The following is a 24,436-nucleotide window of genomic DNA, read 5'->3' as shown; positions in this document are numbered from 1 at the left end:
ACAGGGATGAATTTGGGGTGCTCTGGTGTCTCACGTGGGGTGTCACCTTTGGAGGGGAGGTGGCCAGGATGAGGCAAAGCTGATTAACCAGAGCCAGAGCTTCTGCTTTTTGTCAAGGGTGTTTCTGCCACGTTCAATACTTGGTTGAGAATTGAAGGCCAAACTGGCTGCAGGACTGTCTGACCCTCGTGACAGCTGAGACGTCACAGCAGGGCTCCGCCAGCTCGCTTGCCACGGTCCCCAGCAGCAGGGATTTGCTTTTCCGAGGGCTCTGGCCTCTCTCTGGCTGCAGAGATGTTGGAAATGTTTCTGCTGGCAGCAGCAAGAAGGAAACCAAGTGAAAAAAAGAGCAGAGAGCTGCTGGAGAGAGGCTGTGGCTGCTGGGGAGGAGCAGCAGACTGTGAGACCCCCCTGCCTGGGGGCTCTTGCGTTACCCCTCTGACTTCTGCAGCTGTGTGACTCTTATCTCCGGACATGTCTTCCCCTTCCTCTCCAGAGCTCTTCCCCTTCCTCTCCAGAGCTTGTCCTTCCTGGGGAAGCAGGTGAGCTGAGGGGCAGCAGCAGCCCAGCTCCCACAGGAGACCTGTAGAGGGTTGTGGCACTCACAGGCCCATTGAAAGACAAACTGGGCTCTCACAAAATCTGGGAAAGTGCAGGGAAGGTGTAGGAGACTCTCAGCAACCTGTTTGGTGGGGACTGGAGAGGAAGTGACTCAGCCGCTGGGTTGGAGATACCAGCAGGGAGCTGCAGATCAACGTGCAGAGTCAGACTAATGCTTAGCAGGAGCCTGTTCCTCTTCTTTGAGATCATTTACTCCAGGAATCTGATGCTGGAGATGGGAAAAGACTTAGTGGAGATAGGAAAAGACTTTATGGCACCTTGCTCTCCTCTTGCACCACCCCATTGTGACAGTGGGGTGTCTCACACCCGTCTGTTCCTTGGCCTGGCTTGACGTAGAGGCAGGTGGAGACATGTTTGTGAGTGCACAGATGTTGCACATTCCAGGGTTGGAGGGGTCCCCCTGAGCCTGTGCTGGTGCCACCAGTGGCACTTGGCTGAGGACACACATGTGTGCTGTACACACTGAAGTGTGTGTGGTGTGCAGGACAGGCTTTTGTGTGGAACAAAGGGACTGCCATGCGCCCACCCCACATTCCCAGAGGAGGGAGAGGTTGCTGCTGTTTGTTCTGCTCCTCAGCTTTGCTCCCAGCCCTCAGAGGAGCAGGATTGCACCATCTCTCTGGCTGACCCTGGGTGGTTTATGTAACTTGGTCGTGCTTCCTGGGCCTGTTTTGTGTGTGTTCTGTGTGTGTGTGTGAGGGGGGTGGTGGTGCAGGGATATTCCACAGCCACGTGGAATTCAGATGGAAGGACATGGGAGCTGGAAGCTAGCACAGCTCTCTCTTTGCCTCTAGTGGGATATTTTTCCTCCTCTTTAAATGTTTAAACAATGGCATGGATCCTCATCCTGATGTGTGGCAGTGACTCATTTTCCTTAGCACGGTGTGTGTTGCTGTTTTCCCGGACAGCTCTGGCTCAGACTTGACACGGGTGCTCCGATCATGGGGCGAGAAACATCGGAGGTGGGATTGTCTGCCATGGAAGGGCAACAAAACCCATCCTGGCCAGGTGTTGGGCAGCAGCCAGTGCTGCAGGGCAGTTTGAGGGCAGGTGTTAGGAAAAAATTCTGTCCCTGTGAGGGTGGTGAGGCCCTGGCACGGGTTGCCCAGAGAAACTGTGGCTGCTCCATCCCTGGAAGTGTTCAAGGCCAGGTTGGATGGGGCTTGGAGCAACCTGGGCTAGTGGAAGGTGTCCCTGCCCATGGCAGGGGGTGGAACGAGATGAGTTTTAAGGTCCCTTCCCACCCAAACCTTTCCATGATTCTGTGGTGTGGGCCCCAGAGGCGCTGCTGGCCAGCACTGCTCAAAGCGTACGGTTTGGGTATGGTTGGTTCAGTGCTAAATCTTTTTAAATAATTTCCTTCAAAATGGTTTCTAGAGCAACAAATCTGGCTCTCGGGTTCCTCAGAGTTAACTAAATAAACTGTCTTTGGGAAAAAAAAAATGGCATCAAGCCGTGAGCCTCCAGACTGTGCATGTTACAGCTCCAGCACTGTGGGAGCAGCATCTCTGTGCCTCAGACTTCTCCTCCTTCCTTCTCTTTCCCTCGTGCAGCATCTCCCCACATCCACAGGCACTACCGGGAGCCTACGTGCTGCCTGGCAGCCACCAAACGAGTACAGCCAGCTCTTCTCCCAGCAATTCCAGCAGCTTGGGAGGTTTCCTGCAGCTCCTCATCCCTGTGCTGCACCAAGGGGGGTTCAGGCTCTAAAATAAATTAATATTTGATAATTGTGGTATTAGAAGCACACAGAGAGCGGACAGCAGGGAGAGAGGGCAGTCCTGCTGGGAAGGCACCTGTGGGGAGGTGGTGGGAGAGATGGGCACGGGCGGCTGGCGCAGCGGTGCCGGCGCTGAGCCACGGCTGAGTCATGGGCTGACTCAACGGCACCAGACTGCCGGCGTGGGGCCGGCGCTCCCCACCTCCCCCGGGCTCCCGAGGGGACGGATTCGCACCAACAGGTCCCTTAATGCAGAGTGGGACAGGTAACGCTGCTTGGGGAGCAGCTGTGAGATGCATGGAGTGCAGAATTCCTTATGCCCACTCCTCCTGCGGATGCTTTCCTTAGCTGGATGTCCTGCTGTCACTTGAGTCCCTTGGCTCGAGGTGCAGCTGTGGTTTCCAGGCCTTTAGTCATCAGCAGGGAGAGTTGGGGCTCAGTACAAATCTCTGAGTACACCGAGTTAATTTTGGCTTCCGACAGCTCTCCTTGGGAGCTGGGAAGGCCTGAGCAAGGCTGGGCAAAGCTGGTGGTCTGCAGCAGTGATAGGTGCCCTGCCCCCTCCGTGTGTGCCCAGCTCCCCTCCTGGGTGTCAGCTCTTTCTCTGGGTGCCCAGCTCCCTCCCTATATGTCCAGCTCCCTCCCTGGGTGCTTTTGGGAAAAGAAGGGAGAGACAAACCCCCACCAGTCCTCTGAGCTGCTCTGTCCACACCGACCTTCCCTGGCTCTGAGGTCTCTCTGGGAGCTCTGAGGGCTGAGCTGGGGGCTTGTGGCCCAGGAGGTGCTGGATGGACGAGGGCCAGTTGTGAGTATGGTTGGCAGGAGCTGGCCTTGGAACTTCAAACTCCTCTCTAATCCCCTGAGGTTGTTACGTGACGCTAATTAGTAGGTTAGAAAATGCTTGATGAATCAGCTGACCCAAACCATCCTTTCCCAGAGCCGGCTGCTGCCTAATGCCTGCGAGTGTTTGAGAACGGGCTCGTTAGTCCCAAGTTGGGAAGGCTGGCAAGGGAATCCGTGAGAAGCAAATTGCTGGCTTATTAAAAAAGGCATCTGCATCCCAAAGTGTTATTTGTGCCGTTCCCTGTGCTGGCTGTGCTCCGGTGTTTGCAGCTGGGGGCTCTGAGGGGCTGCACTGCATCGGGGCTTTCTTTGCTTGTGTAATTTCAATCCTTTAACTAAAATAGTCGAGGAACTGTTCTCACCTAGCAACAGCGAGAGAGTGAATGTCAGAGCTTCTCCCTTCCTAGCTGGGCTCCATAATGCCGGTACAGTGTGGAGAGCCTGGCACACACCAGCCTTCAGATCACCCTGAGAAACTCCCCGTGTGCAGCAGCCATCTGGGAAGGGCTGCGCAGAAAACCAGGTCGTTTTATGATGGGAGCTGCCATAAATCTCCCTCCTCCCCCCTCGTCACCTCCTTAACATGCAGAGGGAGAGGTTGCAGTGTGCTGTGTCTCTGTGAACCAAAAATCTATCAATGATGGCTTTTTCCTTAATACAAGAGCTTTTATCAGCGCTGTCTGCAGAGTGTCCTGGCCCCGGCTCCAGGAGGGGGAGGGCTGGCCATAACCTTCCTCCCCCGTTCTCCCTCTTCCAGTTCTTTCTATTTCGTGGGAAATGAACAGTTTGAACCTGAAAATTGGTCTCTCTCAGAGTTATTCTTGTTTAACATGGAGATTATTGTTTCTGATGAAGCCTCTGGGCTCCTCTTGCAGCAGTTGGGGAGCCAGTGGCCACTAGGGAGGAGCTGCTTTTACACATTTAGGCACAACTGTGGGGTCTGGCCTACAGGTGTAGGGAGAACACCTGGATTTGGATCAGAGCATTAAACCTCTCTAGTCAAATTATGTTTTAAAATACTGCAGCCAGTGGGGAGCTCCCTGAGGAGCCAGGCTGAGCAGTGGGGGTGGTGAGCTCAGCTCCACACAGTGACCTGACGTGGTTATAAAGGGGCTTGTTCCTCCTGCCAGCACCTCTCTCTGTTCCTGCCTCAGAGCCAAGGTCTCTGCCATCCTTCAGGAGTGCAGGATGAGGCTCTGGCTTTGGACCTCCATCTTTCAAGTTAGGAACCAGCTTCCTGCTGTACAGGAGTGGCTCAGGGTGCCTTCCCTACTCTTCTGCCAAGGCAGACCCTGCTTTTCTTCTCATTTTGCTCATTGGTTTCCTTTTTGGCACCTGTTTGGTAAACCAGATCACCTCCTGGCTCTGCCCCCCAGTCCATCAGCATGTCCATGACCTCCTGGTGCCAAGGTGCCCCCCCAGCACCAGCCCTGGGGTGCAGCCCCCTAGCCCAAGCCTCACTGAGCTCTTCACCACTGGGTGTTCTCCTGGCCTGTCCTGCTGCCCTCTCTTGTTTATCCACCTGTGCCATGGTGCTGCTTCCCATTCCACGCCACTGCTGCTGGGCTCTCTGCCACCTCCAGCCTTCCCCTCAGCAACCCCAGCCTGCATGTCCTTCAGTTCTGGGGTTCCCTGGAGCATTGGGATATGGTGGGACCATGCTGCTGTCAACCTTTCTACTCCTGAGTCACTGGCCCACATTGCAGGTGCCCTGTGAGTATATCCTCAGGCCACGGTACTGGGCCAGACCTGCTCTTCCCTGCCTTGAGCCAACACACTCCAAAACGTTTTATGCCCTCCAAGTTCTGCAGCAGGAATGAGTCACTCTTACGCAGGCTGGGCCGGGCTGGGGGGAGCAGAGCCCGCGTGGTCTCAGGGGTGCAGTGCAGTCTCTGTTGCTGTCTGTGCTCCTCTAATTTATTCTTATTGATCTCCTGGTTGTTTGCTTGCTCGGCACGGAAACTGTTGAAAATCCCTGTTTGCCAGTGAGCTGGCACTTGGTATCTCCATACCAGAGATGTTCGACGTGAGCTGCTGGTTTGGAAATGGTATTTTTCGTCAGGGTTCCACCTTCCATGCGTGTGTTGTCATGTCAGAGCAGTGGAAGCAGATGATTTTTGCATTACAGGGTTCTCTGCATGTGTGGGGAATGAGGAGCCGTGCGGCTCCGACATCCCCACGACCTGCCGGTATCTCATAGCACAGGCTCAAGAAACCTTGGAGAGGTTCCCTGCTTCTCTCCATTTTGGATAGGGCCAGGGTTCAGCCTGTGTCTGCCCTGCACACAGAGCCAGCCTAGCAGCACTGAATCCCTCTCAAGCTGCCCTGGGACCCCATGGAGCTGCCGATGCACTTCCAGCAGCCCCGGATTTGTGCTCCCTGTTGCAGCACTGCCCCGAGTCTCGTTTGGGCATGAGAACCACCCTCAGGGAAATGCTCAGACCCGTTTGTCCTGGGAATCTGCTCCTGTTCTGCCTTTGCAGCCTCTCAGGCTCCGTGTGATGAAAGGCAGGAGCAGTTCCTGGCTGGGCTCGGCAGCTCTGCTCAGAACCTGCTTTCCCCTTTAAGCCTGTGCACGCGGTTCCTGCTGGCGTCAGCGTGAGGGAAGAGCCAAGCAGGATCCCCGAATAAAACCAGGGCTGAGGCTGTGCTCAGGAGGTTTGCAGAAGGGCTGAAGCAGCAAACGAGCTGCTTTAAAAATAGCTGCATGGAGGTGTGGCTCATCCCAGGCTCACAGAGCATCCGTGGGCTGCCGTGGTCTTCCACTGGAATCCATGTGCACAGTCCAACCACTACCTCTGCCGATGGGCACTGGGGGCTCCCTGTCTGCTCACCCCCTCGTACCTTGGGGGTCTGTGCTTATTGAAGGGGTTTGAGTGTGAAATAGGCTTTATTCTGTCTGCTTGAGGTATTTACCCACTGTGAGTTTCTCTCCATTCACTCCATCTTCCTGCAAGCTGTTCCAGAAATGCGTTTAATTAGAGGAGAAGGAGCAGCCTGTGGGAGCTGCCGGCACATGGAGCCACTGAGTGGAGATCTCTGTGCAGGGGCACCTTTAAATCTGCTGAAAAGCCAATTCTGAGTAAAATCTGGGCTGAAATAAGACCCATGTGCAACTCTGTGAGCCTGGGACCAGCCAGGGCCGGGGGATCCAGGCAGGGACCAGGCAGACCCTGACTCTGCTGAGGATGAGGATGGGAAGCAGCTCTGTCCGGGATGCTGGGAGCAGCTCTGTCTCCATCCTCTTCCTCATGTTTCAGACCCACTTATGGGTCTTGCTTCTGTGGCCGGAGGGTTGTGCCACGCAGGGATCCAGGACTGCCACACTGCCCACACTGGGAGCCATAGAATGCCAGAATCCTGGAATAGTTTGGGTTGGAAGGGACCTTCAAGCTCATCTCGTTCCACCCCCTACCATAGGCAGGGACACCTTCCACTAGACCAGGTGTGATGACCCACACTTAAGGGTAAGTCATTACACCAGGTTGCTCCAAGCCCCATCCAACCTGGCCTTGAACCCTTCCCACCGGGAAGCACGAGCCCGAGTCCTCGGCTGCCTCCACCAGCCCTCGCTGCCTCACCACAGCAAGTGAGAACACAGCAGTCGCTTTCCAATTTATTTTTATCTTGTTGATCACATGCTTCTTAATGTTAAATGTTCTGTGGAGGAGGAAATTTCTGCAACTGCAGAATGAATAGGAGTTTAAGGGGTTTCGGTTGAACTCAGTAATCAATTTTTGCAAATCCCAAGCTCGTGCTGACAACCTGCAGCAGCCAAGGGATATTAATGAAAATGTTCCTATTCTAATTGTGGAAGGAATTGTGCTCCCAGTTGAGGGAGCAGCCCTCTGCCACGTACAGCTCTGGGAGTCGTGTACTTCAGGGACACTGCCTGGTGGCACCAGCCTTGCAAGGTGTGACCCCTCAAGCACCTCCATGCCTGGCTTTGGGGCAGGGCTGGAGGTGACAAAGGCTGAGGAGAAGCCAGGCCTGGCAGAGCAGGATTTAAGCAGCTTGGAACAGCAACTCGGAGCCTTAGGAAGAGCAGAGAGGTGCTGCACACATGGGTCAGATGTCCTTGTGCTCAGGCTGAGTGTGCCTGGCAGGACACACCGTGCAGCAATGTGGCTTCTGGAATTGTCTGGGTGAAGTTGTTTTCTTCCCGTAAGCATACTGGGTTTAATTTTATTTTAAGCCATTAAAAAACTGCCCACTTTCCTGTGATCTGATTTCATCTTCCAGCTCTGTTACAGCTGCCAGAATGACCAAAATGTGGCTTCAGAAGAGTAGACTGGGATTTTCCTTCAATGCAGATGTGTTTCCAGGGCTTGTATTTCATAGAACCATGGAATGGTTTGGGTGGGAAGGAACCTTAAAGCTCATCCTCCTGCTATGGGCAGGGACACCTTCCACTAGACCAGGTTGCTCCAAACCCCTTCCAACCTGGCCTTGAACACTTCCAGGGATGGGGCAGCCACAGCTTCCTGGGCAGTAAGAAGAGGGATTTGGAGAGGGGTGGCCATGCTCTCTGACTGAGAGATTCCCTGGGACAGTCATTATTTTTTAAAATGTACAGGATCCCGGGAGCAGGGGTCGATGGAAATCACCTGCTCCAGGTGAGATCTGAGCAGCAGGGGATGGCAGCTCTGCACATGGTGCAGGGAGGAGGCTTCTGGAGCTGCCTGTGCCCCAGCCGCGGGAGTGCAGGAGCTGGAGCGGCAGGAACGGAGCCGAAGCAGTGCAGGCATCCCCACACGCTGCTGCCCTCGTCTGCTGGAGACTTTTACTCCACTGTAGTTTGGTGGGTGAAGGAGGAAACCTGTGCTGTGGTGCAGAGTCTGGTGGCCGAGCGTGACCCCGTCCGCTGGCGGTTCCACCTGACCCACTGGACTTTGCACCCAGGCACAACAGGCTCCGTCCCAGTGACCGCGTGCCCGTGACCCACATCGAGTCTGGCAAATGGCAAAGGGGGTTGGATGAGCAGAGCTGGGGCTGCAAGATTGTTACTTTTTATTCCAATGAGGCTGGTGAGGCCCTGGCACAGGTTGCCCAGAGAAGCTGTGGCTGCCCCATCCCTGGAAGTGTCCAAGGCCAGGTTGGATGGGGCTTGGAGCAACCTGGTCTCATGGAAGGTGTCCCTGCCATACTGGGGGTGGAACAAGATGAGCTTTAATGTCCCTTTCAACCAAACCATTCCATGGTCATGTGTCTCTGGTGTGGCTCTGGCTCTTTGGACCCACTGGAGATGGTGCAGCAGGATTTGACAAATCCTGATGTTAGTGGCAGTTGCGTTTGGTCCCACAGCAGGAGCTGCCTTTGCACCTGGATGATTTAGGTGACTGAGTGTCAGGCTGGAATTTGGGTATGACAAACCTGGCACTTCCTCTGGGATTTCTTCATCCCCTCTCTTCCTGTTTGCTTGGGATTTTTTAGAGAGTTGCAGAAGACCTGACGGCAGGTGGGTGCTCTGTGCCAGGTGGGAGCAGCCACTCTGGGAGAAGAGGACCAGCCTGGTGCTCCCTACACCCGTTTGGCTGCTGGCTCCTTGGTTTGATGATGATGATGATGGTGGGGGGTGATGGCCAGGTTTCCAAACTGTCAACCTGTGCCTTACCAGCACTCCTTGTTGATGCTGTTGGATACCTCCAGTTGAGTCCATGCTGTGTTGGTGTCAGGCTGTGTAGGCTCCTCCAAGCACCATGGCATGGGATGGAGGCTCTTAAAGCAAGATAGGAGGCACAGCACTGTCAGTGGCCTCAGAGGACCCACTTCCTTCTTCCTGTGCTGCTCTTTGATGGTGGAGGGAGAACTGGAGGCTGTTGGAGGAGCAGGAGTGGAGCATGTCCCAGCTCCACCTGCAGCAGTGTGAGCCTAGGTGGCTGCTCCAGGTACCCGTGCTCCCATTTCAGGGGTCCATCCTTCACCACGGGAACATCCTTCACCAACCTTCACTGCTGTCTTTTCAGTTTGTGAGATGTGGGACGTGGTTTTCAGTCCCAGTGACATTCATGGCTTGTGTTCCTGTGTCCTTGTCCCACAGAGAAGCAGGGTCCTGAGCGGAAGAGGATTAAAAAGGAGCCCGCCACCAGGAAGCCTGGCTTGCTCTTCGGCATGGGCCTCTCGGGGATCCGGGCAGGGTACCCGCTCTCCGAGCGCCAGCAAGTCGCTCTCCTCATGCAGATGACAGCAGAAGAGTCTGCAAACAGCCCAGGTGAGACCTGGAGGAGGGGTTTGCTCTGAGGTGTGAGTGGGCAGGTGGGACCTGCATCCCAAATGCTGTGTCTTTCCAGTTCCTGGCGCCACCAGGAGGTTCAGGTGACTGAGCTGCCACCTCCACCGTGGTCCAAGGGGGCTGGTTTGCTGCTCTGTGGGGTCTCACCCATCCCACAGGGCTCTGCAGGTGACTCCAGCCATGGTGTCACTGGGATTTGCACGTGGCTGTGGTTACCCTTCCTTCCAGTGTCAGGCAGTAGCAGCAAGTGTCTCACGAGCTGAATCCAGGCCACTACTGAGCCTGCCCTGGCTGCTCAACTAGAGTTTTCATTCCATAGGAACCTCCTCCACATCAGCTCCCTGTTTCCCACTGGCCTCTCAGCTGTCTCCGTAAAGGAGGATGGTGAATAAAGACAAAACATCATCCTCTGTATGTTTTTTAATGTTTCTTCTTGTGGAGGGGGATAAGACGTGTAACCATTGCAGCTGTAACTCGAGATGTGGAGCAGCTGGAATGTGTTTACCACGGATTTTTATTTTGGTAATTTTTATCTGTTGCAAACATGACCCCCCACCAGGGTTTTTGGAGGACTGTGTCACATCTGCATCCTACACACAACATCACAGCTTTTAGCCACGTATTTTGTTGTTCTTAACCAGTCTCGCTGCTGATGTTGCTGGTATTTGGGAAAACTAAAAGGGAAAAAACTGTGGAGTGTTCACTGCATTCCAGTGTTCTCCCAGGAAATGCACAGTCTCCTCCCAAGGCCATCAGACCTCACATGTGCTTGGTAAAAGGCTGCTTCCCTTGGGAATTGAGGTTTGAGGGTAAGGAGCTTCATTGTTGCTCCCGAATCACGGGATTGTCCACAGTGTTTGCCAGGACTCCAGTGGGCTCTGGCAGCCCGTGATTCCCATCTCCGTCGGACACACACAGGCTGCTCTGTTCACATCCACTTTGGAGGCTGGGTTGCCTCTCACTGCCATGTGGGGAATATTTAGGGAAGAGATGAAGCACGATGCATGAGCTCCCTCTAAAGGTTTAGGAATTCTTTGGAATTGCAGTTCCTGACTCTGCTTCTCTCCCTGCAGTTGACACAACACCAAAGCATCCCTCTCAGTCTACAGTTTGTCAGAAGGGAACTCCCAACTCTGCCTCCAAAACCAAAGATAAAGTAAATAAGAGAAATGAGCGAGGAGAGACTCGGCTGCATCGCGCCGCCATCCGAGGAGATGCCCGGCGCATCAAGGAGCTCATCATCGAGGGTGCAGATGTCAATGTGAAGGACTTCGCAGGTAACCAGCCTGGGAATCCCAACCCCTTCCCACCTGGTTGCGTGTTCCGCCTCTCAGAATGTCTCCCACCACACAAAGTAGTTTGTTTATAACATGAGGTTGCTCCTTGGAAAGAGGGGATTAGTCAAAAATAGTGATTTCTCTCTTTGGGGAGGAAAGTCTTGTTGCTCTTTAAAAAACAACCAAACAACAAAAAACCACACAAAAAACTCCTGTCTGGGCAGGATCCAGAACAATCCCTGGGGCTGCCCTGGCTCCATACACTGAAACTGTGTACAGGCCCTTCCGGTCCATTTCCTTTGCCATTCCACGTAGGTGCTGTCTTGGAGGTCTGGAGGGAGATTTGCAAAGGGAGATGTGCTGGCTTAGCTCTTTCTTTTTCTTAAAATAGAAGAAATTATGTGCACAGATACATTGCTAAGAGTGGGTTTGTGAAGTCATTGCTCTGGAGTTGGGGGCTCAATGCCTGCAGATTTCTGAGAGTTGCTTTTAAGGACTGAATGTGGGGGTGCTGCTAATGGAGAGTGAATGTGAAGGGCAAGGTCAGATCCCACCAGGCACTGGAATTAGTGGAGGTGGTGACTGTCCTGAGCCTGGTAGAACCACCTCTGCCTCCTCCTCCTCAACAGTGCTGCCAAGCTCCTGCTTAGGGTGGTGGGATGACATGGGAACAACCCCAAGTCCTGCAGGGAGAAGGCAGCAATGAGATGATGGTGAAGGTGCTGTTCAAGCACCCCCGTGCTGATGGTGGGACTGGATCAGCCTTTCTTCAGCACGTCCAAGAACTTGACTTTGCTCTTTGCTGTTCTCTTTGCACGATTTTGGGGCTATAAATAGATATGGCTGTTCCTCCTCCCATATGATTAATCCGAGTGCCAGACTGAAGTATCAGTTGTGATTAATTCTGGGCACAGGTGCCCCTTCCGAAGGCTCCAAGTGAAGGTAACGGAACGCGCTCCCACGGCGCTATCAGCAAAACACCGGAGCAGCTGCGCTGGGAAACTTCAAAACAGGCTCTGCTTAAAAATAGTCTGTTTGAACACGATAAAATATTTTGTTCTGTGCTCTTCAGAGGTTTGTTTGAGAACTGAAGTCACTGTCACTGTTGAGATCTGCTGTTTGGTTCCCCCCCGAGCCGGTGTTCAGGCCTGACTGTGTGCTTGGAGAGCACAGAAAATATTTGTGAGGGCTGTGTGGGGCCAGTTTCAGATCCTTGTCTGCAGTTCAGAGCTCAGGCCCAGTCTGGGCACCAGTGTTTCCCTTACAGAGGAGTTGGAACCTAAAGCCAAACCTTAAATAGTGCTTAAAAGAAGGCTGGAGAGGGACTTTTCACAAGGACATGTGGTGCCAGGAGAAGGGGGAATGACCTTAACCTGAAGGAGTGCAGGGTTAGATGGGATATTGGGAAGAAATCCTTCCCTGTGAGGGTGGTGAGGCCCTGGCACAGGTTGCCCAGAGAAACTGTGGCTGCCCCATCCCTGGAAGTGTTCAGGGCCAGGTTGAACAGGGCTTGGAGCAACCTGGGATAGCGGAAGGTGTCCCTACCCATGACTGTGATTCCCTCCCAACCAAAACCATTCCATGATTCTACAAAGAGGAAGGGATTTCAGATCTGTCTTTCACATGACAGCAGCAATTCTCTTCATTTCTCACATAAAACTTTCCCTTTCCATCTCCTGGGACCGTGTCCGCTGTGGCAGATGCTCTGCCTGTAGCACATGGTGTGACCAGAGGGAAACGTGGGATTGATTCTATGAGTGCCTGGCTGGAGTAGCAGGGCAGAGCTGCAGGTTCCTTCCTTCATGGGCATCCGGACAAACACAGCCAACTTTGCCATCAGAGCAACACCCCCCCATTCCACAGTGGTACCTGCAGCCTCTGTGCCTGGGGGTGACTCTCCCAGTCTGTGCATCTCCGTGGAGGTGCTGTCGTGTGCTGAGTGTCCCTTTCCCTGCAGGCTGGACGGCGCTGCACGAGGCGTGTAACCGGGGCTACTACGACGTGGCGAAGCAGTTGCTCGCGGCGGGCGCCGAGGTCAACACCAAGGGGCTGGACGACGACACCCCCCTGCACGACGCAGCCAACAACGGACACTTCAAGGTTGGGGGCTGCTGGATTTCATTGCTGGGCTTTTAAGGACTCTTTAGTAAACTTGTGCTTCGTGCAGCCAACTGTGAAAACACGGGGATTCTGGTTATTTAATTCTCATTTGCTGTTTAGTGGGCAGGAATTAGTGTTCAAGGCCAGGCTGAATGGGGCTTGGAGCAACCTGGTCTAGTGGAAGGCATCCCTGCCCATGGCAGGGGATGGAATAAGGTGTTCTTAAAAGTCCCTTCTAACACAATGATTTCCTTGCCCCAGAGCTGTTGTGTGTTTTACTTGGTGTTCCTCTGCACACAAGATAATTCATTCTTCTTCAGGAATTGGGAAGGGAACATGGCTTTGTGTCTTGTTCTTCACCCTTCTTTCCTGCCCAGGTTGGTTCTTAGAATCACAGAATCATTAGGGTTGGAAAAGACCTCCAGGATCATCGAGTCCAGCCATTAACCCAATGCTGCCACGCCCCACCACTAAACCATGTCCTTAAACACCACATCTTCATGTTTTTTGTACTTCCAGGGATGATGATTCCACTGCTTCCCTGGGAATGTTGCTGGATTTTGTCTCCTTTTTAATTGCTGACTGTTAGTACCATGAGGCATGTCCTGAGGACATTCCCCTTATAGTTTTGTATGAAAGTTCTACAAAATACCTGGAATCAAAACATCATGAGCATCTTCAAGCCTCAGTTTCTCTTTTCAGGTGGTGAAATTGTTGTTACATTATGGAGGGAATCCTCATCAAAGCAACAGGAAGGGCGAGACACCTTTAAAAGTAGCGAATTCTCCCACCATGGTGAATCTGCTCCTGGGGAAGACCACGTACCCCTCCAGCGAGGAGAGCTCAACAGGTGAGACTGACCTGTCTGGGGCCAGGGCAGTGATGTTTGTGGCCTGCAGCTGTCTGTTAGTGCAGAGACATTAGAGGACAGTGAAGTTTAGATTCTTGTCAGAATATCCACACGCTGCTGCTGTGGTCAGGAGCCCACCTGTAGCTGTAACCCAAATTCAGACAACATAACCAGCAGCTTTAGCTCCAGGAACTGTTTACCCTAAGAGCCAACGTTGAGATCCCTTCCCTGGGACAATCAAGATGCAGGATTGGAAGCCAATTGCAGGTAAATGGATGTCTTACCTTTAAGACACGGGTAATTTCCGCGGAGAGGAGGAGGTTTGCATGTCTGCCATGTGTTCCCATCACTCGGCTGTCCCAGCACTGGTGTTTCAGGTTCTGCTCCCAGTCTGTCCTTGCTAGAGCCTGTCCCACCAGTGCCACTGTTGTGGGACACACTGCAGGTTTTAATTAGAGCTAGAGTTCCCAGTCTTATGGGGAGCCTTGACCTATGCTGTGTGCAGCCATAAACCTGTTACAAAGTTCTCGTGATACACTCAAAACTGTTGTTTTGAGGAGCACGCCATGCAGGTTGGAGCCAGGATGGCTGTTCTTTCCTAAAACATATCTCAACCTGGCATTCCAAGCTGTTGGCTGCCAACCTGGCAAAGTCTGAGTGAGGCCAAAGGGTACCAGGATTGTTCTTAGTGGTTCATGTCTGTTGTAGACCCCAAAGCCTCTCACAGCCTTTAACACGCTGTTCTTCTCTCTCTGCAGAGACCTCAGAAGAGGAGGATGCCCCTTCCTTTGCTCCCTCCAGCTCCGTTGATGGCAATAACACAGACTCAGAGTTTGAGAAGGGTTTGAAGCACAAGCCCAAGGCCCAGGAGCCGCCTAAAACCATCACGCCAGTGAAGGACGAGTATGAATTCGATGAGGACGATGAACAGGACCGGGTCCCGCCGGTCGATGACAAACATTTGCTGAAAAAGGATTACAGGAAAGAGACTAAAGCAAACAGTTTCATTTCCATACCCAAAATGGAAGTGAAAACTTATACTAAAAATAACACAATTACACCAAAGAAAGCTGCCCACCGCATCCTGTCGGACAGCTCGGACGAGGAGGAGACCAGCGTGGCCGTGGGGACGGGGGAGAAGCTGCGCCTTTCGACCCACTCGATCTTGCCCAGCAGCAAGATCCGGGAGCCCACCAGCACCAAGGCACCGAAGGAGAAAAGCAAAGTAAAAAAGAAGCGGAAGAAGGAGACAAAAAGCAAAGAGGTTCGGTTTGGCAAAAAAAATGACAAGTTTTGTTCCTCTGAATCAGAGAGTGAAAACGTGGAGAGTGAGGAGGATGATAGAGACTCTCTCCAGAGCTCTAGCTGTGTAAAGGACTCGAGGCTAGTGCTAAAGGAATCCTCCTTGTTTAACTCTCTGTCTGCCTCATCAACCTCTTCTCATGGGAGTTTAGCATCCCAGAAACATAATCCCAATCTTACAGAACAGCACTCCAAGCACTGGAGGACGGACAATTGGAAAACCATATCTTCTCCAGCTTGGTCAGATGTCAGTTCCTTATCGGACTCCACCAGGACGAGGCTGACAAGCGAGTCAGACTATTCGTCCGAGGACTCGAGCTTAGAGTCACTAAAGCCAGTCAGGAAGAAACCAGAGCACAAAAAGAAAAACACCCCCCACAACGCTGTTTCTGAGAAAAAGAATTCATTCCATAGCAATGTGGATGGAGCAATTCCAAAGCTGGACAAGGAGGGGAAGGTTGTTAAAAAGCATAAAACAAAACACAAACATAAAAACAAGGAGAAGGGACAGTGTCCCATCAGCCAAGATATTAAAATAATCAAAACATTTTCTTTTGAGTTTGAGGACTCTAAACAAAAGCCTGAGAAAGGCTTGATAGTAGAGACAGAAAATCCAGTCGAAAACAAGTTGAAAGTGTTAAAACATGAGCGGGAACATGGTAAGAAGGAGGAAAAGCTCCCCAAAGGTAAAGTGGAGGAGAAGGAGTGGTTGTTTAAAGATGAGACTGGAAAATCCTCAAAAGAGGAGAAATCATTAAGAAAAATCAAAGATGGTAGTAAAGACCTGAGCAAATCCTTCAGAGAAGGATTGAGTAAATCAGAAAAAGAGAAACCTGTCAAGGAGAAATCTCCCAAGGAGGAGAAGCCAAGAATACACAAAGAGGACAGAAAGAAGAAGTCAAAGGACAAGCAGTCCAAATCTGAAAAAAAGAATGAGCTGAAGGAGGAGAAGGTTTCTAAACTAGAGAAAGAAAAATCCTTCAAGGAGGAGAAAGAAAAATGCAAAAAAGAAAAACTTTACAGGGATGAGTCTGGGTTTGATGAGTTTAATAACAAAACCCAATTTGCCGAAAGCGAGGACACGAAGTTCAGCCTTTCAGATGATCAGCAGGAGAGGTGGTTTTCGGACTTGTCCTCTGATTCATCCTTTGATTTCAAGGGTGAAGACAGCTGGGATTCTCCAGTAACAGATTTCAGGGAGATTAAAAATGACACCGTGGCAAAACTAATCATAGAACCCGTGAAAGAGGAAATTAAAGACAAGAAAAAGGAAAATAAAACAAAGGAGAAGAAGGAATACAACGAGAAGCGGAACGAAAAGGACACTTTCCTAAAGAAAAAGGAGAGGGATTATGTGGAGAAAAGCTCCGAGAAGAAAAAGGACCAAACAGACAGGCACAAAGTTACTCCCAGTTATTTGCCAGAAAAGGATAAGAAAAGGAAGGATTCTGTAGAGACTGTCAAGGAGAGGAAAGAGAAAGATACAGGTGAAACCAACAAAGACAGAAAAGATTCCTCTGATGGCTCCAAAGAGCGAAAAGATCCCAAGACGAAGCAGGAGGAGCCCTATCGAGATGACTTTAAAGACTATGGCTGTGAAACATTCTTCAAGGATAAGTCTGACCCTGAATTCAGTGGGAAAACCCTGGAGAGTTGGGAGAGGCACCATTCTGGGAAGGAAAAGGAGAAAAAAGATGCTCCCGATAAAGAAAAAAAAGAAAAGGTGAAGCCAGAAAAATACAAGGAAAAATCCAAAGAAGGCGACAAGGAAAAAAATGAAAAAGTTGTTCCGGAGAAAATTCTGAAGGACAAAGAACTAGAGAAGAGCTTCAAAGAGAAGAAAGAAACTAAGGAGAAGTACAAAGATCTTCACAGCAAAGATAAGGAGAGGAAGAGTTCTTTCGACCAAGTGAAAGAGAAGAAAGAGAAAAACTTCTCCACGGATCGTGAGGATTTCTCTGAGAAGAAGGATGAGAAGAAAGGCAAGGAGAAGAGCTGGTACAGCATCGCTGACATCTTCACGGATGAGAGCGAGGACGAAAGGGACGATTACAGCTTGAGTGGGTTCAAAGTGAGCGACTCTGCTGGGGGCGAAATGCATCGCCTGGACAGTCTGCAGGACAAGGACGATGCAGCTGCCGAGAAGGAGCTGTACCCCGACAAGCACCGCAAGTACTCCTCCGACCGGCAGCACTCGGAGAAGCAGAAGGATAAGGAGTCCAAGGAGAAGAAAAAGGACAAAGGAACATCAGAAGGGGGAAAGGAGAAGAAGGAGAAGAGTTCCTTTGAGAAACACAAAGAGAAGAAAGATAAAGACTCCACTGAGAAGTACAAGGACAGGAAGGACAGAATGTCCATAGATTCCACTCAGGAGAAGAAAAACAAGCAAAAGCTCCCAGAAAAGGCTGAAAAGAAACACACCAGTGACGACAAGGTGAAAAGCAAACATAAGGAGAAACCAGATAAAGAGCATTCCAAAGAGAAGAAGTCTTCAAAAGGAGGGGAGTCAGAGAAGAGCCTGCTGGAGAAACTGGAGGAGGAGGCTCTGAATGACTACAGGGATGACTCCAATGACAAGATCAGCGAGATCTCCTCTGACAGCTTCACAGACAGAGGGCAAGAGCCAGGACTGACCAGCCTCTTTGAGTCTTCAAACCTTTCTCTTGCTGATGCTGCTGAAGAAAAGTTTAAGGACTCTCTCCCTTTACCCTGCCTGCAGGACAAACTCAAGGAGAAGGAGAGACATCGACATTCCTCATCTTCCTCAAAGAAAAGTCACGAGAAGGAAAAAGCAAAGAAGGAGAAGACAGAGAAAAAGGAAAAAACAGAAGAATTCAAGGACTCCAGCAGCAGAAAGGATTCCACTCATTACGAAAAAGATTTCTCTGTGGATGGGGAGGCTTTTGGCTCTTCCTACAACATGAAAGCAGAGGCTGATGAGGAACCAGAGAAGAGCATTGATTACTTGTTTTCTGAAAAGAAGGATAAAAATGATTCTGAAAGAGAGTTGTCAAAGAAGGCAGAAAAAGAAAAGACTTATGGTTCCAGCACCATCAGCACAGCTAAAGAGAAAAAGAAGCGGGATAAACACAAGGAAAAATGGAAGGAGGAAAAGGAAAAGCATAGAGACAAACATGCAGATGGTTTCTTTAAACATCACAAAGATGAGCCGAAGTCAACGCTCAAAGACAAGGATGGGCCTCAAGTTACCACCTTTAAAGATAAATCCAAGGAGGACAACCTCAAATTCGGCGAAACCAAACTGAAGGAGAAGCTCAAGGAGAACCAAGACAAAGACAAATCAGACTCCATAAAAATAAGCAATGGGAATGAGAAAATAACCATTTCCAAAGACAGTGGCAAGAAGGATGCCAGGCCAAGGGAGAAACTTCTGGGAGATGGTGATCTGATGATGACCAGCTTTGAGAGGATGCTGAGCCAGAAAGACCTGGAGATAGAGGAACGCCACAAAAGGCACAAAGAGAGAATGAAGCAAATGGAGAAAATGCGGCACAGGTCCGGAGACCCCAAGTTAAAGGATAAGCTTAAGAGCTCGGAAGATGTGCGCAAGAGGAGTCTGGATCTGTCCACAAAGAAGCCGCTGTCGCTGGATACTCAGCTCAAGGACAAGAAACTCAAAGAGTTGGGTCCTCTGACTCCTATACTTTCACCAGAAAACAAGGCACAGCCTGCTGTGGGGACAGACTCCAAGGACTGGATCACGGGTCCTCAGCTGAAGGAGATCCTCCCGGCGTCTCCCAGGCCAGATCAGAACCGGCCGACGGGCGTCCCAACCCCAGCATCCGTTGTCTCTTGCCCAAGCTATGAGGAGGTGATGCAGACGCCCAGGACTCCGTCATGCAGCAATGAGGACTACACAGACCTGATGTTCGAGTGCGCAGACTCACAGCACTCACTGCCCATCTCCACCATGTCCATGAACGCCTGCTCCCCATCCTTCTTTGACAGATACACCAACGTTCCCAGTGGGCTCCCCGAGAACCCGAGTCAGACCCCGACTCGTACCATCCCCTCCACAAACCTCTATCGTTCCATCTCGGTGGACATCAGAAGGGCGCCTGAAGAAGAATTCAGCGTCGGAGATAAGTTTTTCAGACAGCAAAGTGTCCCGGCGACATCAAATTATGACTCTCCAGTGCAGCATTTAATGGAGGAGAAAGTTCCCCTTCCTTCTGTTCCTGCCGAGAAGTTCCAGTGTTTATCTCCTGGGTATTACTCCCCAGATTATGGAGTTTCCTCACCCAAAGTGGAAGCTTTGCACTGTGCACCAGGAGCTGTCAGTGGGGTCGCCCAGTCGCCTGAAAGTGTTTTTTCTGGTTTACAAGCAAAATCCTCCCCTTCGCACAGAGATGAGTTGCTGGCTCCTTCGGTGGAAAGTGCTCTTCCCCCCGACCTTGGCATGCCCTTGGATACCACGGAGGAGCAGCAAGCCACCGCCTCCATCATGCCACCAGAATCCACCTACCTACCACCCATCGAAGAAAACCATTTCAGTTCAGGTATGCCAGAACAAAACAACATAGACTGGGATAACCCTCCTTCCCGAAACCCGGACGCCACCATTCCCCCTAGCCTGATGAGTACCCCCACAGAGCATCCTGTGCCCTGGTCCATGGGCTCTGAGCTTCTGATGAAATCTCCTCAGAGGTTTTCCGAGTCCCCTAAACCTCCACTCTGTTCCCTAGAACCGATTCATCCTGCACCGGTAGCCTTCATTCCCACAGAGACTTCCTACCCCGTTTCTCCCATCTCTTACCCTCTGTCGGTGTCTGAACCACGGCTGGAGGAAGTCAAGGAGGATGCTGAGGAAGCAGTTCCTGGAGAGATAGTGAATGCCGAAGAGCAGGCTCCTTACATGTCCCCTACTAGGTTAGACACCTTCTTCAATAACTGCAAGCCTCTTCCAGAAGAAGCACCAGAGATCCCTCCAGAGCCCCCGTGTGTGCCAGCAGAACCTCAGGCCGAAGTTGTCACCGCACCAGAAAACAACTATTTGGAAAACAATAACGCAGCACCTGCAAATACGGAGGAGGCGGTGACGTGGCCCGATCCCTTCACCAACACTGAGGATGACTTGGACCTTGGCCCCTTCTCGCTCCCAGAGCTGCCACTCCAGCCTAAGGACGTTGCGGAGACGGAGATGACCGAGGCAGAGGCGGTGGAGGAAAGCCCAGCAGCAGCTTCGGAGCCGAGCGCTGGGATCATCAAAGCCAGTGCGTCCGTGATAGCATCTGGCGAGCCAGAGGAGCCACCGGCCAGCCAGGCAGCGACTGCCCTGCCCGTGGACACGGAGCCACCAGCAGAGGAGCAGAAACCAGAAGTGGCTGCGCAGGAAACCACCTCAGAGGTGCTGAGCGTGGCTGAGGAGAAAGGAACGGAGGACTTGGAAACGCAGGTTTTCCAGCAGACCCCGTCAGAGTCCGCACAGGTGGAGAGCAAAGAGGTGGAGGCCGTGCACGAGGAGCTGTCATCTGCTGGTGGGGTGGCAGAGAGCAGCTCCCAGCCCTGTCCCCTGCCCGTGTCCAGCTGCGAGGGCACTGTTCCTCAGGACAGTGCTGCTGCCCGTGGCGGGAGCCAGGCCCCATCATCCCAGGCAGACACACCTCCGGGCAACGCTCAACCAGAAGTTGTGGAACCAATACAAAAACCAGTAGCAGAAGCTCCCAAACCACCCAAAATAGAAGAGATTCCTCAGCGGATTACCAGGAACCGGGCTCAGATGCTCGCCAACCAAAACAAGCAGAATGCCGCCTCAGCCGAGAAGGAATTTCCTCCCGTCTCCGCACCCGTCACACGTGCCAAAGGCCGCATCACGGAGGAGGAAGATTCCCAGGCTCAGCACCCGCGGAAGCGCCGCTTCCAGCGCTCCAACCAGCAGCTGCAGCAGCAGATCAACACGTCCACCCAGCAGACGAGGGAGATGATCCAGCAAACACTGGCAGCTATTGTGGATGCGATAAAACTGGATGACATCGAACCGTACCACAGTGACAGGTCCAACCCCTACTTCGAGTACCTCCAGATCAGGAAAAAGATCGAGGAGAAGCGGAAAATCCTCTGCTATATTACTCCCCAAGCTCCACAGTGCTACGCTGAGTATGTCACCTACACAGGCTCCTACCTGTTGGATGGCAAACCTCTAAGCAAGCTCCATATTCCAGTGGTGAGTCACCTTCTCTGTTTAGCATCAGGGACTGTCCCCTCCCTCGCTGCAAAAGGTACAGCCAAGTTTTCCCCCATGCCCTGTGACCACCCTTGCAATGCCTACATGTCCCAGCTGTGGCTTTAACCTGCTTTTATAATATGACACCAAACCTGAGCCTGGATAAGTCCATGGCTGTGTGTTAAATGCAGCCCCTGAGATGCTGCATTTTTGCAGGGAAGATCTTGGGCTGTGCTGAGGGACTCGAGATTTGGTCAGGCTTTAGAGCAAAGTTTGTATGAATCCAGTGGATTGAAGCTGGAAGGTTAAGTTGCTTTTACAGCAGTGTAGTAACAGGATAATGAACCTGGAACAGAGGAAAAGGATGGCTCTTAACTCCTGCCTTCGTTTTCCCAAACTCTGCTATTTGACTTGGCACTGGGATCAGCATTTCCCTGCTGTGCTGATGAATGGCCTCACTAATACAAGTGTATCAATAATCTTAGTGCTGCAGGCAGTAAATCTGGATCCGGATGGAGGAGGGTCAGTGTTACCAGCCACACCAGGTTCTGTTCCCTGCTGTGCACAGGGTGAAGGACCTTGGGCTGTGGGTTCCTGCCACAGGGGTGTTGGCCCTGGCGTTGTGTTCACATCTTTTTCCTTCCTACACTTCCTAGACCAACCTGCTTCTCTGTTGGCAGCTGGGGCTGTGCTGGAGGAACACCTTGCTCCCCAGAAGGTGCAGTATAGATTGGTGCACAGGCTCCCATCCCAGGGCTCAGGCCAGACTGCTCCTGGCAGTGGTTCTCCAACAATTAGACACGCTTGGACACCTGCACAACCTGCCCTGAGGCACGTGGAGGGGTTCAGGCTCTAGTTCTGGAGGCTGAGCTCTCCTCCCATCACTGGGCACCTTTTGCCTTATTGTCTCATGCTCAGTGAGGTCTGAGCACCAGCGGGATCTTGTCCTTGGCAGACCATGGGGTGTCCCCCGCTCCCTCCCCAAGTCCATGGCCAATGTACATTTCAGGGTTCTGGCAGCACCCCAGGCTGTGCTCCCAGCAGTGATCCTGGCTCTGACTCTCTGGCTCTAACCCTGTGCCCACAGATTGCCCCACCGCCGTCGCTCGCCGAGCCGCTCAAGGAGCTCTTCAAGCAGCAGGAGGCCGTCCGGGGGAAGCTGCGGCTCCAGCACAGCATAGAGCGGGTAAGGGGGCACTCAGCTGGGGAACGGGGCCCAAATTTCCTCTGCTGGGGAGGCTGAGGCTGCCATGCTCACTGCTTTGCTCTTCCTCAGGAGAAGCTCATCGTCTCCTGCGAGCAGGAGATCCTGAGGGTTCACTGCCGGGCAGCGAGGACCATCGCTAACCAGGCCGTGCCCTTCAGTGCCTGCACCATGCTGCTGGACTCCGAGGTGTACAACATGCCTCTAGAAAATCAGGTCAGTGCCTGTCTCGGTGGGGAGAAGTGTCTCAGAAGTTTATCAGTGAGTCTCAGGACCCTTTGCTCTTCCTGATCAGGATCATCTCACACACTGGAAAGGTTTATTTTACTACTCCCTGGGTCTTTTCCTGTGGAAGGAAGAGGAGAGAGCCATGATACTGCTACACTGCAGGAGGGATCCTGGGTAGGGACAGGGTCCTGGGATTTATTAGTGACCTGTGTATTGATCCAGGAGCTTTGTTTTATCCCTCAGCATTTCCCAGCCAAGTGTCTGTGCTGCTGTGATCTTGGCATGAGTTGAAGAAGACAGGGAGGTGCAGGTGCTGTGATGGGCTGACATGGTCAGATTCCCTGCAAAGCAAGTTAAAACAGGGAGTGTGTGCACACAGGCATATGCATCCCCACCCAAGGCTGAATCCTTGGAAAGGGCTTCAGGAGCAGCTGGAAGCAGCATGCTCCATCCTCCATCCCTGCAGGCACCTCATTTCTGAGGAGTGTGTGCCCCAGGAGGGGTTTGAATGTGGCCTGTGAGACCTGTAACTGCTTAAAGTACAAAAATAATCCCCCGTGTCATTCCTTTTGCTGTCCTTTCCTTAGGGAGATGAAAACAAATCGGTCAGAGACCGTTTCAACGCACGACAGTTCATTTCCTGGCTGCAGGATGTGGATGACAAGTACGATCGGATGAAGGTGAGAGCCCTGGGAGCCCCCTGCTCCAGGCTGGGGCATTCTAGAAGGGTCCCAGCTGTGGCTGGAGCCTGGAAGCTGCCTTAGTGGTTTCCAGCACAGAGTGGGTGTTGTGAGGTGGTCAGGGCAGGGTTGCATGGTGGGGATGCTCCTCTGTGTGGCACAGCAGAGCATTGGGAGCCTCTGCAGGGATTTGGTGAGCACAGTGGTCTCTGCTGGTTACAAAAATGGGGAGGGGAGGCAGGTTCAGCTTGGGGCTGAATTCAGCTGGGATTCCCCCTCATGCCTCTGGTTGGAGCTTTCCCAGTCGGTTGAACCCTCAGGGGCTGCTCTTTGCCAGGAGCATGTGTTGCAGTGAGCCCAAAACCTGTGGAGAGCTTCAGGGTGTCAGGAGCCCGGGCAGTGATTCCAGAAAGCTCTGAGAGCCACACTCTAGCATGGGAAGGAGCAGGGACAGTTGAGCTGCAGCTGGTGACACGGAAGGGATTGGCAGGTCCCACGAAGGGAGAAGGTCCCTGTGGGGGCCAATGGGGACTGTGCCAAAGTGGTCATTGGTGGGGTCCGTGCTCTGGGGTACTTCCAAGCCTTTCAAACCCAAAGCTTCTGGGTTTGCCCCAGCTCCTGCTGGAACTGGGCTCAGCAGACATCCCAAATCCAGCTGTCCTGTGTGTGGCATCCCTTACTGCATTTAGTGCTGTGCCCACCTCAGTGGCTGCACATCCCCTGGGTTTGCTGGGTGGGACGGGCAGCAGGACCCTCTCCTGTCCTCTCCCACTCCGCCCTCACCTCCCATTGGTTTTTCCCAATCCAGACATGCCTGCTCATGCGACAGCAACATGAAGCAGCTGCCTTGAACGCGGTGCAGAGAATGGAGTGGCAGCTGAAGGTGCAGGAGCTGGACCCCGCAGGGCACAAATCCCTCTGTGTGAACGAGGTGCCCTCGTTCTATGTGCCAATGGTCGACGTGAACGATGACTTCGTGCTCTTGCCGGCATGACAGTTCCACCCCAGGAGACATCACTGAACACTGGCAAGGACGGGAGCGCTCCGAGGTCGGGCGGTCGAGCTCACATTCACCTTTACCGCTTGCTGATGAATCCCTGGTCAGAGGAGGAGGAAGCAGCTATCGGCAGAAAACAAAACAATAAGAAAAAATAATTGCACTTTCTTCACAACATGTCCCTCGCTTCCGGACTGA

At 52.4% G+C, this 24,436-nt stretch overlaps 1 protein-coding gene across 1 annotated transcript in view; it reads left to right on the top strand.

Annotated features, from left to right (window-relative positions):
* The window catches only part of ANKRD11 (ankyrin repeat domain 11), a 111,390-nt gene extending 87,074 nt beyond the window's left edge, over positions 1–24,316 (top strand). Inside the window, exons 5-13 of the mRNA XM_029964550.1 lie at positions 9,225–9,395; positions 10,490–10,693; positions 12,651–12,793; positions 13,496–13,643; positions 14,402–21,129; positions 22,217–22,315; positions 22,406–22,549; positions 23,149–23,241; positions 24,050–24,316. Of these exons, the coding sequence (XP_029820410.1) occupies positions 9,225–9,395; positions 10,490–10,693; positions 12,651–12,793; positions 13,496–13,643; positions 14,402–21,129; positions 22,217–22,315; positions 22,406–22,549; positions 23,149–23,241; positions 24,050–24,235 (7,916 nt within the window). The 3' untranslated portion in view covers positions 24,236–24,316. The remainder of the gene's footprint in view (positions 1–9,224; positions 9,396–10,489; positions 10,694–12,650; positions 12,794–13,495; positions 13,644–14,401; positions 21,130–22,216; positions 22,316–22,405; positions 22,550–23,148; positions 23,242–24,049) is intronic.
* The last annotated feature ends 120 nt before the right edge of the window (positions 24,317–24,436 follow it).

Source organism: Manacus vitellinus, unplaced genomic scaffold (genome assembly GCF_001715985.3).
Source record: "Manacus vitellinus isolate BGI_N305 unplaced genomic scaffold, ASM171598v3 scaffold_10_pilon, whole genome shotgun sequence".
Classification (NCBI taxonomy): domain Eukaryota; kingdom Metazoa; phylum Chordata; class Aves; order Passeriformes; family Pipridae; genus Manacus; species Manacus vitellinus.
Note: the sequence above shows the minus strand (reverse complement) of the source record. Positions and strands in the feature narration are given on the sequence as shown.